This window comes from Musa acuminata, chromosome BXJ1-9 (assembly GCF_036884655.1).
Source record: "Musa acuminata AAA Group cultivar baxijiao chromosome BXJ1-9, Cavendish_Baxijiao_AAA, whole genome shotgun sequence".
Classification (NCBI taxonomy): domain Eukaryota; kingdom Viridiplantae; phylum Streptophyta; class Magnoliopsida; order Zingiberales; family Musaceae; genus Musa; species Musa acuminata.
Window position 1 is genome coordinate 13495823 of NC_088335.1, and position 12128 is coordinate 13507950.

A 12128-nucleotide genomic window follows, 5' to 3' on the forward strand; every position below is an offset into this window, starting at 1 on the left:
TTCAATTTACCTTGGTCTGTATATCGATACCTACCTACCTTATTATGATATGGCTCGCCTGATGACTTATTATGATGCTTATTTCTCATTAAACAAAACTAATTAAGATTAGGATGGATGATGGTGGATAAGAGAGAGAGAGAGAAGCACGGCATAGATTGGTTAGCAAAGTTAATTAAAGTGGCACCAACTTCAACGTCAACTCGGTCAAACAGGTAGGCCTCGACTTGTAATCTGCTGCAAATTGTCGTGGGGAACAACACATGGCAATGAGTCGGCAAACGGGAGAGAGATGGTCAACTCAGAGATCGATCGATCGAACGAACGAACACGCGTCATCTTTTCTTGGGAACCATCTGATTTGGAGCCACGTTGGAGAAGGACATGCTCTTTCTTCCTCCTCCTCCATATTCCATGTGAAAAGACGCGATGATCTGGTCAACGCGTCTGGGAGCAGCTAAGCAAACCCTTTCGATGAAGGCTCGTCTTTTTGACTGTCGTAAGGATGTCGAATGGGAGAATGTTTATAAGATAGGGTGGGAGGGTGTGTGTGGGAACCACTCGCACCATTTGGTCGGCTTAATGACAAAGAAGAAGAAGAAGAAGAAGAAGAAGAAGAAGAAGAAGAAGCATCACAATGATGCATGAAGTGATCATTAAAGTCCACTCCTACCTTTGTTTCCTGCAACACCAATTGACCAATGAAGCTTTCATAACCCATCATGCGATATAACCACAGATTGTTTGGATTAAACAATAAGAATGATGACAGGAGCAAGGTAAAAAAAAAAAGTCTTTGTTATTTTTATTTTCTTTTATTTTATGAACTTGATGCACCATGTCAATTGGTCACCATCATCCTATCACTTGCAAGAAAACAATTCTTTATATGATGAAGATTAGGGGACCAATCAATTATAACTATAACTCTTCACGGCAAGAATTGAAGGGTTTATAGTCATATCCAACTTTCAAGTCTACAATCCAATGTTGATGTGACCAGCTAGCTCGCTCTATGTTGACTAAAGAAAAAAAAAATCATGAAGATAAGTTTAGATATTTCCTAAATATCTCATGTATCTTTTAATAGTAAAAGATAAAAGACCTTTTTTTAGAGAGAGAGAGAGAGAGAGAGAAAATTGTTCTAATGATGGAACAAATTATTGCTGTTTGACTAATTAAACAATGCAATGACGACGAAAGCGTTTGTTTATGTGTTGTATTTATTATATATATGAACTTGATGGATGGATGGATGGACCATGTCCATGGTCACCACCCTATCACTTGCGATAAAATAAGCTTCCAAAGCTCAAGTTTAGGAACTCAATTAATTATATGATTGAATCAAAAAGTGATGTCCACGTGCCATATTTTTCTTGTTTATTCTATTAACATCCAACGCTCGAAAAGTCTTTAAGCCAATTCTGATGTAATCATCTTAGCTGATTGCACTGCTGTCTCAATTCATCATAAATCTTTATTTTATTTCCACTCCAAAGAGAGAGATTTATCTTTTGGAACAATGTGTGTATCGGTTAGATTTAACATCCAATCCAAACTGGACACATCGGAATTCAGTCGAAATATAAGTTGCCTAACACTTGTAGCCTAAATGACCGCAAGAATTTGATTGGTCAGACAATAAATAATTCGGTTCCATCTAAACGTATGTAGTTTATGATGTAACACCATTTAAAGATACTTAATCAACATGATATATATATATATATATATATATATCAAGAAGAGAATATTTATTTACATCCCAAGAGATTAAAAGGAAGAAGAATCTTTCCAAGTATATGTTGTATATGCACCACAAACTTTCATCATGTAGAATTTATAAAGGAAGGGATGATCTCTTCGGGTTTCTAGACATTAGATTTATAACCATTAGAATACGTGCACTTGACTGACTACAATACTATTACTGTTCCGTGGTTTCGAGTACGTACACAACAGAAGACGTCAGCCAATAAGAAGGCCTGCAAGTGAAATGAAGCTGCTGCAGTCTATGGAACTACAGTAATGATCGAGGCAGTCTGTGCCCATTTGGGTTTGGCTGCTAAAGCTAGCTTTGAAGCATGCAAAATGTGCCCGTCAATGAGAGGAGGCTTCATCATACCATCTGTTGTTGTGTCGCCAAGCTTTCGACCACAGATGTCGTTGGATCAATGGCATTAATGAACCAGCAGGAAGAGCAGCCAAAGCACTCTGTACCTTCTTACCATGATCAACAACTGCACTGTGAAGCTATGAACCCATCCATCCCCCATCTCACCACTGAAACATTATGGATTCAAAGGTACACATCTGCTATTCTACTTCTTGACTAGGCCTCATATGGCTGGCTACTTGCAATGTGTCATAGAGGCCATTAAACTTCACCCCATGGGTTTGTTGAGTAAATATAAATATATATTTAACTATATATATATACTTAAATAATCTGCAAGTTCTTTATCTCTCTCTCTCTCTCTCTCTCTCTCTCTCTCTCTCTCTCTCTCTATATATATATATATATATATATATATATATATGTATATATATGTTGACCATCAGCATTTCTCAATAAAAAAACTAAGCATTTGTGATATTAAACAATAGTCATTGTACTGCTTCAGCTCAGATCACTCCATTTGAAAATGAAGCAGAAATATTGATTCTGTAATTAGATAATTTTATCATGCTGAACTATAATAACACTGGAAAAATGCATCATAGAATCAAAACAATATTAAGGTTTAAGTCAAGGAAATAGTATTTATGGCTAGCATGAATGAGAATGTATGGAGGTTTATTCTTGTTCATGGGCCTAAGCACGACTCTTTAAATATATCCATCGAGCCTTTGCGCACGGTAACAGTGTGATTCTGATACTTCGGGGTCTTCGGCACGAATGCTAAAGCATCAATCGAGTTTGTGAGCGCATCTCAAAGCGTGACGCCGCAGCTCTTAAACGACCTTCGACGCACCAAATGACACCCCATCGACAACATGTGGCCGGCCGCATCGCTCCTCCCCAACCCCCCGACTCCGCAACCCCGTCCCCGACTCTCCGGCGGGTCCCGACACCGCACCAGCGAACGCCGTCGATGCCCTACGCTTACCGTGCTTTCCTCCTCCTCTTCCTCTTCCTCTAGCGACGCAAAGGAGGACCTGGTCACTGCCGCCGGGCGTCTCCTTTGGGGCCGCGGCCTCCCCCCTCAGGCCCTCGTCTCTGCCGTCCGATCCGGATGGTCTGCCGCGTGGCACCTAATGATGCGCCAACTCGCTCCCTCCTCCTCCTCCGCCGCCTCCCCACCTGGCTCCTACGCCCGTCCCACTTCCTCCTTTCCCTCGGTCCCCGCCTCGTACTGCCGGAACCCCATGAACCTCCACCTCTACGTCGCCCTCCCTTGCCCCTGGGCGCACCGCGTCCTCGTCGTCCGCGCGCTTAAGGGCCTCCGCTCCGCGCTCCCCGTTTCCATCGCGGCCCCCGGCCTCGATGGCTCCTGGCTGTTCCGCCCCCGTGGACCCTCCGCCGTCGGCGAAGATCTGAGACCCGGGCCCGACCGCGCCAATGCGCGGAGTACGCTGAGGGAGGTGTACGGGCTCCGGAGGGGCGGCTACGACGGGAGGTCGACGGTGCCAATGCTTTGGGACGCGGAGAGGAAGGAAGTGGTGTGCAACGAGAGCTACGCGATCATCGAGTTCTTGAACTCCGCTGACTTCGGTGGTGAGGTTCATGGTGGCTCAGGGTTGGACCTCTGCCCGTCGGAGCTCAAAAACGAGATCGACGACTGGAATCGGGTGATCTATCCCAACGTTAACAATGGGGTTTATAGGTAATGAGCTCTCTCTGTCCTTATCTTGTTGTTACTCCAATTGCTCTGTTCTGCGTTTGATATTTATCCTGCGCAAGAAACTCTCTTTTATGTGTTCTTCCAAGTTGGAGCTCTGTGGGATTTTCATGCAACTTTGTTGAGCTAAACAATTCCAACAATATCTATTAGAGAATGTTAGCATATCTCGCAATGAAGTCTGTAATGGACAAGTTGTGCATGATCTTTGTCAGCCCAAGCAGGCATTTTTCTCTCTGGATTGCCAAGAATTCTTAATGAAAAGAGGGGAAAATTTTTGCCAACTACCTTGTTTTGATGGAAAACAATTAGATCGATGGGCGACCAATTTTGGGTCATTTGTGAAATTGTGTTATTGGATGTATATAAAATCTCTCGCTGACAACAGTTAGCTTCGTTTTGCAGATGCGGGTTTGCGCAGAGCCAAGAAGCATATGACACTGCAGTCAATGGATTGTTCAACACATTGGATATGATAGAATCTCATCTGTCTACCTCTCGCTACTTGTGTGGGGATGCATTGACTTTAGCTGATGTCTGCCTATTTACTACTTTGATCCGTTTCGACCTTGTGTACAACGTCCTCTTCAAGTGCACAAAGAAGAAGCTACTTGAGTACCCCAATCTTTATGGCTATACATGTGATATGTATCAGATTCCAGAGGTTGTGAGTACTTGCAATTTTGAGGCTATCATGGATGGTTACTACTGTACTCTATTTCCTCTGAATCCTGGTGGGATCCTGCCAGTCATGCCTTCAGCTTGCAATCATGATTTGCTTTCTAAACCGCATAATAGAGAAGCATTATCTTCGAGTGGCAAACAAAGCATACATGCTTCAGAAACCTAACAGTCAACTGCTTGTCTCAGAAAAACAAATCATTCAAAATGGTAAGTGCAAATAGCTCCAGTTTGCTTAATGTGCCACTACTAATCCGTACAGCTTTTCTTTTACTAGTTCCAGCTGCTTTCCCAGCATAGCAAGTACTGACATATTAAAGAAAACTATGACGCAGTGGCACTACTAATGCAGGAAAATCATACAAATGTGCATTGTGTGGAAAGAGTAAGGTAAGTTGTTTCAGAACTTGGTAATTGCTTTGCTAAATCTCAGGTGTGAAGTGCCATTAACTCCGTATGTTGTTTTTTCTACTATGTGCTACATAAAAAAATAAAGACAAAAACATCAAAAATTTTTGCAGCTGAACCAAAAACTGACATCCTTCATAAATTTTTCTTTTATGATGAACCAAAGACACCATAATTTTCTTGCTTTGCCATAGTGACTTCGATAGCATAATCCAACTGGTAGACTCAGTGAAAATGACATGCACTATCATTAGATGAGAGGCACAAAACAGTAACATGTAGCATGGGATTTAAATCTAAGAAAACTCCTCTAGTCTCGGTATCTGCTTGAAATGTTTAAAATCCATGCCAAAGCATTTATTCTTGTGTAGTATCTTGGTCTGTCACACTGATGTCAGAACTACTCTAATTTCCTGCTTTGTTTTACATGCTCACCTTGAGGTTGTCTTGGAGTTACCTATGAATAAGATATGAATTATTGTATTATTTAACTATGATCAGAATGGCCTTGCAATATACTTATTAAAAGTTAGTTCTATATGTTCTTCTGCCTGGTGCTCCAACACCAGTCCTTCTTCAGATGTTCTTCAAATCGTTTGGATCTCAAGTCCCCATTCACATGGTTGGACATGGTTGTACCTTTCTTCAATATTGGTTTTATTTTAGAAGCAAAATACAGTAGTTGGTCAGGGGGGCAAGATTATGATATTTTTGTGTCTGCAGATTTGTCATGACGTGGCTTGTTCCTCCCCTCTCAAAGGGCCATAGCTTGTTCTACTATGCCCTTAGCAACTAAACATAATTAAGCTCTCCTTTCATGCATTAACAATTATCAAATACATAGTTTTTACTGTTGATTCTCCTTTTCAATTTTTAGTAACTAATGCCACTGCCATTCTTGCCACACTAGAATTGGGGAGCTATCTAAGAGCATTAAGCTATCTACTTAAATGAGCAGCTATGTATTGCAATCCCAAGGGTTATTTACTACCTTGCAAGCATTTTAACCTAAATCAAAAGCGAGCAAAAAGTGCAGCCGTCTCTGTCTATTATGGCCATGTTTGCAACTGAATATTTGAAGGTGTGCCTTTCAGATTCGGAAGCAAGCTTATGAATGCTGATCGAGGAATTATCTACGGCAAAAGGCTTTTAGTGGTTCTGAGAGGCATAATTTGTCAATCGTGTGATAAATGGTGATAGCAAAATGCCCCTCTAAACACAGTTCTCAGCATAAGGAGATCCAAATTAACTTACATTCAGATTCAAAGTTGGCTAGCTACAAGGTACCGCAGGAAGAACGATACTGGAAGAAGATCTTGTTGGTTATTGTTGTAAAATAAAATGTAACCATGATGATGGTGTTCTCAAAACATTTCTGTTGATTTTGAGAAATTCTAGATAGTGATTGTTAATTTATCTATATCTTCGTTCCCTCTTTTGTTGATTTCTAGAAATTCTAGATAATGATTGTTAATTTCTCTCTATATATCTTCGTTCTGCTACTTTTTCGTACCAATAACTTGCAATGGTGGTATGGTAGCAAGAACAACGGTGCTGGAAGAAGATGTTGATTGTCTATTGTTGTAGAAGAATCGAAACGAAACACATGCTGTTGATTTCAGTATAATTTCTAGATAGTGATTCTTAATTCCTCTTTACAACTGACCCCTAACTTGTGGACCACTCTACTGCATGCGAGTAAATCTCGTGTTAATTGCCTCATGCGTAGTGGTTTAACAGGCTTGTGATGGCTTGTTCATGCTTTAATCCCCTCCGTGAAACAAATGTAGGAGGCAATTGAGAAGTTGGAACGAAGCCATGGATGATGAAGATTTGACATCCGGTAAACATTTTCGTCGGACCAAATCATGACTTGTAAGTTTGAAGACCTTTAATCATCTCATGACATGAAACGAGTCTAAAGTCAAACAACGGCAACAATGTATCGTCACGTGCACCATAATAAATCAGAGGCGACGCGCCACGATCGATCGATTTGACGACGGAAGGGGTTGTTTCAAGCCCACCCAAACCTGCTCATGACCACGACTCGGATCACGAGTTCGAGTCAACCTGTACGTACACAGATAACGCGGTGAGAACAAGAAAGATTCGCTACGACCAAAACTACGAGGCACGAAATGTTATCTCATCGGGCCCACCGTCTCTGAGAGTGAAATTGTCGCAGGAGAGCGGGTCCCGCGTGGGCCTCGTCTCTGCTTCCAGTAAGGGAGCGGATACGTGAGACGGGGCCCAACATGGGTAGGCGAGCGGAGCATTCGGGAGCCTCCTTTTATATATATTTATACATATCTAGTAGTGGGACCCACAGTATCTGATGCGACAGACGCGGTTCCCGCGTGGCCGCCATCGCTGCATCCAACAAGGAAGCGGATACGTGAGACGGGCGACGCCGGAAGCGGGTAGGCGAGCGAAGCGTTCGCGCGGCACCCTTTTTTTATATCTGGTGGTGGGACGCACCGTCGGTCCGGCCGCAACTCCGTCAGCGTTGACCAAAAGAGAACTTTCGGGATAGATGCCAAAAATATCTCCGCTCCGTCCAATCTAGGCCGTCCATGTCCGTTCCCGGCCCCATCCCACCGTTCGATTTCAGCGAGACAGCCGGTGGTCAGGATAAGGATCCCGGTGGGTTTACCTCCTGGACTACTATGCGGTAAAAAGGGTAGGAGGTGACTGTTTCTGGAGGATTCTCTCGGAGTCGGAGGCAGAGGAGGAGCCGTGAGGCTCTTCCCCAGGTCTTCTTACGTTTGATCCTCGCCCCTCTCTCTCTTCTCTCTCTCTCTCTCGCGGTTGCGTCAGGGACTCGTGTCAACTCGGTCCGTGGAGGAGCTTTGGTCCGTCCCTACGTTACCGGCGGCGGAGGAGGCGTTTATGGTATCCTGGCGGAAGCGGGGTTCCAATGGCCGCCGGGGAGGAAAAGATCGGCGATTTCTACACGGTGCTGGGGCTCAGGAAGGAGTGCTCGGAGGCGGAGCTGAGGATCGCGTACAAGAAGCTGGCTATGGTATGCTTGCAGACTCAAAAGTATTTGCTTTCTCCTCAATTTGGACGGTTGGTTTCGGAGTCTCTGTTGTTAGAGAGACCGGAAAGATGATGTCTTTGGAGGAACTAGAGCGATTTGATTGACTTACCATCTCAAAGTTTCGATTTTTTATCTTTTTTTTTTGTAGTCTTTTGGTTCATGTTTTCTTCGGATGATTCTGGTTGGCCGCTTTTGGAATTGACCGGAATTCCTGATTTCTTCGATTGGTTCCTACTCGTTTTCGATCGACAAAGCCGAAAATTTCCACCTGGATCTGTCTTTGACGGAAGTTTTGTCCATTTCGTCAAAAAATGGGCGACAGAGATGGCATCCGGATAAGTGCTCGGCTTCGGGAAACCATCGAAGGATGGAGGAAGCGAAGGAGAAGTTCCAGGAAATCCAAAAAGCCTACTCTGGTCTGTTCTTCCTCTCCTTTCCACACCATCTCCCCTTTTCTATGTTGCTCGATCTTTCGTTTGCAGGAAGAATTTGCATTGTAAGGAACGTTATATACATTGATCTCTAATATGCATCAATTCTTTCTTTATTGAACTTAGAGAAACTTCTCGTGGTTTCACTTAATAGACAAAAAAAAAAAAAAAGCCGTTGTTATGGGTCTCTGTCTTCGATTTTCCACAGTTCTCTCGGACTCCAGCAAGAGATTTCTGTATGATGTGGGAATCTACGATAACGAGGATGATAATGACGAAAAAGTATGCATTTGTTCTCTATTTTACTTGCCTTAATCAATATTCTCTTACAATTAGTAGTTTTTACTGCAGGGAATGGGGGATTTTATTGGGGAGATAGCTCAGATGATGAGCCAAACGAAATCTGGGGTAAGACTTCCTTTTTAGTGGTTTCTTGGTCTAAAACTGCATGCCATTTTGATGTTGGTAGATCAATTTGATGGAATTTGAGCTGTTAAACTGTGCAGGAGAATGGTCATGATAGCTTTGAGGAGCTGCAGCGGATGTTCCTGGATATGTTCCAGGACGACCTGGACGCCGGATTCGGTGATTCTTCCATCCACAGTGGCCCCCAAGCTCGGCCAACCGACGGTCTCAATTGCTCGATGCCATCAGGACTGCAGTTTGCTGATGGAGGGAGCAATGGCAGCAACAAGAGAGGCAACTCGGAGAAGGCAAAGCTGGATGGGTTGGAAAACAGTTCCACTGGCTTCTGCTTCGGGGTGAGTGACTGAGTTGTTGGGGTCTGATCATACATACACTTGGGTGTTCCTCATCAGCTGTGATTTGATCATTTAGTATTATACTAAACTAGGTGAAGTTCCAATCAGGTATCAAGTATTAAGGCTTCAACCATTGTGTGTTCCAAAGTAATTAGTGATCTATATGCCATCTCATGGTCACCATCCAGTTGACCTGGAGATATTAGTGGTTGTAGGTTGATTGAATATGAACGACACACCAAATTAGCTGGAAAAAGTCATGTTTCCTTATAAATGCAAAACAGGAACAATATTATCACACATTTCTCAAGATTTCAAGTAGATTATAGATGTGTGGGGTGCTGTTTAATGATTTTCTGGTGTAATTAGACCTTAATTTAGACAATTGAAGGTTTACTTGCATGATCAAACCTGCTCGTGCCGGGTCTAGTAGGTTGACACAGGATGAACTTTGATTACGCTACATCGATGTTAATCATTTCAAAATAGTTAGGTTGGAGTGGCTTCCTTTAAAGAGGTCTATTGGTGAGTGGTGGACCTGATCTCAGCAAATTCTAAATAGGAAATTAAGCATTTAACTTTTGGTTTTGATCACATTGAATCCATATTCAGTCTGTGTTAAATACTACCATAACAAAGTGACATGTGAGGATCAAATTAGTTTTAGAAAGATGATCCTCTCCAGATGATAGGGGATATTTTTGTCTTCTTTGACTGTCAGGTTGACAGTCATCTATTTGAGCCTGTCCATCCTCATGTGGCATTTTTTTTTTATAAAAATGATGCTCAAATTATTACTTTTAACAACAGAAGGTGGGCTGATTGCTCTTGTTTTGCGTTCGTAGTTGAATGATGCAGGGCAGTCATCAAAAGGAAAAGGAAGCGCTAATAGCAAGAGAAGGAATGGAAGAAAGCAGAAGGTCTCATCCAAACATGATGTCTCATCCAGTGATGCTGAGGTCTCATTTTAGAAGTTTGAGTTTAACCTCATGTTTCCTTTTCTCTTATTCTTTGGTGAATTTGCCCATGTTTTCAATCCTCGATATGGAAAGGAAAACATTTTGCCTGGGACCTGTCGCCATATGGTGCAACCCTAGTTTCTCAACATTGTGGACTCTCTGATTTAATTCATCGTTTAGATTGGATAAATGTGTTGTTAGTTTCGTTTGCTTGATTATTGGAGCTTCGTGCGAATGCCTGCTTTGATTCGACACATGTTTCCCAGGATGTATGTGCTCCTGCCTTAATGTTTTCTTGTGATTAATCTGTACATGTATCTCACACAATAAACATGCTCAACATCAGTGTTTATGGGTTCAGAAAAGAAGTATAGTATCCTGGATAGAGTTGTGTAGCTTAGCTTTGATGCCTGGGAAGGCAAAATAAGTTGCTTGGCTTCAGGTATATGTCAGCCAAGAAGAAGAGTAAGATTGCACCTGAAGGAAGAGCATTGACTTATTTGCTGCAGTAGGTGGGGCAGATAAATTTTGAGTCATGTCTCTTACACGAGATTTTGATTGGATTATTTTGATTTTCGTGATATTTAGGCACAAATCTTGATTTTCAAACTAAAATGTTGGATGTGAATGTGCCTGATAGCAGGTCATGAGAAATTGTAGGAGACAGGGTTAAGATTTAGAAGATTATTTAAATACCCCAATCTGACTTTAAATATATGATTTCGCTCACAAAAAATAATAATAATAATATAATAATATGATTTCATTGCCCTTAATAAGAATACTTGAGATATATAACACTGAGGAATCATTGGATTCCTTCATGAACACAACCTAGGGAAGAAGAGACATGATAAGCTACATACCAAATGCACCGTCCTGATCCAGGGCGTGCCCACAGCTTGTGGGAGTTTCCAGTAAAGGTGCTTTTAAGGCTCGGCTCATATGTGCTCGCTCACATAGGACCATCACGATTCCTGTTGGTCCACACAATAGGTGGTAGTACGTCTCTCAAGGGAGGGTGCGATGGAGATAGGGGCCTTTGATGTAAACTGAAAGACAACTTGGGAATAAAAGAGGTCCACAAGATCTATCATCTGAAAGGCTGCAAGACTTTGTGTCTGTCCTCCATAATTGTAACTACACAACTCTCTCTCTCTCTCTCTCTCTCTCTCTCTCATATTTTGGGTGCATTATTTCTTGAAGAGTTGCCCTTTTCTATTCTTCTTTGTTCATGAACAACCTTTGAAATGATAGAATGGATGAAATTTTATGTAATTTAATCCTCTCACATCAGGTGGTGGAATCGGATAATTCTAATTCCCTTGTGAATTGATTTATGACTGTTATGTTTTAAATGAAGACCATCTTTCATGCTCCCTCCCCCCTAGTGCTGCACATTTAGATCAACATCAATCATGCACAATACACAAGTGAGCCAGGAGAGATGGTGAACGACAAGGGACGATTTGTGAAGTGCACGTTGTGTGAGCTGCACTGCTGTAGTTGTTAGTTTAGCTCAATGTCACCATGATCTTTCTTTGACAGGCCAACCCTGTTTGTTCCTCCTTATCAACGTTGACCTTTTAAAAGGCTGTGTGTGAGACTCCACTTAGCTATTGTTCTAATATAATGCCAACAACACTTAACATGCAACTAAAGAATGGTTCTCACCTCCAATTCCACACAACCTTTATGGACCTCAGTTGGTGTTGATAATATATAGCAGCAGCACCAACATGGCAACTCTGGATGGATATCTTGGATCTCCCTACATCTTCACAAGTCGGCAACATGTTAGTGCCATGTCAGCAGGCAACAATGAATGATTTCTCATCAACTTTTTCTGCATGCATGAGACCTTGTGATTAAGTAAATACATGAACAAACAATCAAGTATTGTGTACTAGAAGACTTCTGAGGAAGAGGAGGAAAAGATGAACCACTTGTGTATAGATAGAGAGGAAAAGGATCCAAACTAGGTTCTGGCCATCAACAAG

At 42.2% G+C, this 12128-nt stretch overlaps 2 protein-coding genes across 6 annotated transcripts; both read left to right on the forward strand.

Annotated features, from left to right (window-relative positions):
- The first annotated feature begins 2940 nt into the window (after nucleotides 1-2940).
- On the forward strand, nucleotides 2941-6365 carry LOC135584071 (uncharacterized). Of its 5 annotated transcripts, none has more exons than XR_010479535.1 (4): nucleotides 2941-3830; nucleotides 4251-4736; nucleotides 4804-4916; nucleotides 6029-6365. XR_010479535.1 is itself a non-coding variant. In XM_065083298.1 (3 exons), the coding sequence occupies exons 1-2, from the start codon at nucleotides 3001-3003 to the stop codon at nucleotides 4693-4695; spliced, it is 1275 nt and encodes a 424-aa protein (XP_064939370.1). In that variant the 5' UTR covers nucleotides 2941-3000; the 3' UTR covers nucleotides 4696-4736; nucleotides 6029-6365. The 5 variants fall into 5 exon arrangements, 1 of the variants encoding a protein (XP_064939370.1); XR_010479534.1 differs by having other exon boundaries at nucleotides 4862-4916; XR_010479537.1 differs by lacking the exon at nucleotides 6029-6365 and adding an exon at nucleotides 5845-6016.
- A 1252-nt stretch (nucleotides 6366-7617) lies between these two features.
- Nucleotides 7618-10318, forward strand: LOC103998289 (uncharacterized). Its single transcript, XM_009419723.3, has 6 exons — nucleotides 7618-7959; nucleotides 8300-8393; nucleotides 8617-8690; nucleotides 8760-8816; nucleotides 8915-9169; nucleotides 10015-10318. Exons 1-6 carry the CDS (start codon nucleotides 7855-7857, stop codon nucleotides 10138-10140), a joined length of 711 nt encoding a protein of 236 aa, XP_009417998.2. The 5' UTR covers nucleotides 7618-7854; the 3' UTR covers nucleotides 10141-10318.
- The last annotated feature ends 1810 nt before the right edge of the window (nucleotides 10319-12128 follow it).

Bases quoted from the DNA above. Each gene is read 5' to 3' on its own strand.
- LOC103998289 (XM_009419723.3), top strand. From the start codon at position 7,855: ATGGCCGCCGGGGAGGAAAAGATCGGCGATTTCTACACGGTGCTGGGG. The intron at 8,394-8,616 runs GTCTGTTCTTCC...GATTTTCCACAG, and splicing joins AATCCAAAAAGCCTACTCTG to TTCTCTCGGACTCCAGCAAG. The intron at 8,817-8,914 runs GTAAGACTTCCT...TAAACTGTGCAG, and splicing joins TGAGCCAAACGAAATCTGGG to GAGAATGGTCATGATAGCTT.
- LOC135584071 (XM_065083298.1), top strand. From the start codon at position 3,001: ATGTGGCCGGCCGCATCGCTCCTCCCCAACCCCCCGACTCCGCAACCC. The intron at 3,831-4,250 runs GTAATGAGCTCT...TTCGTTTTGCAG, and splicing joins GTTAACAATGGGGTTTATAG to ATGCGGGTTTGCGCAGAGCC.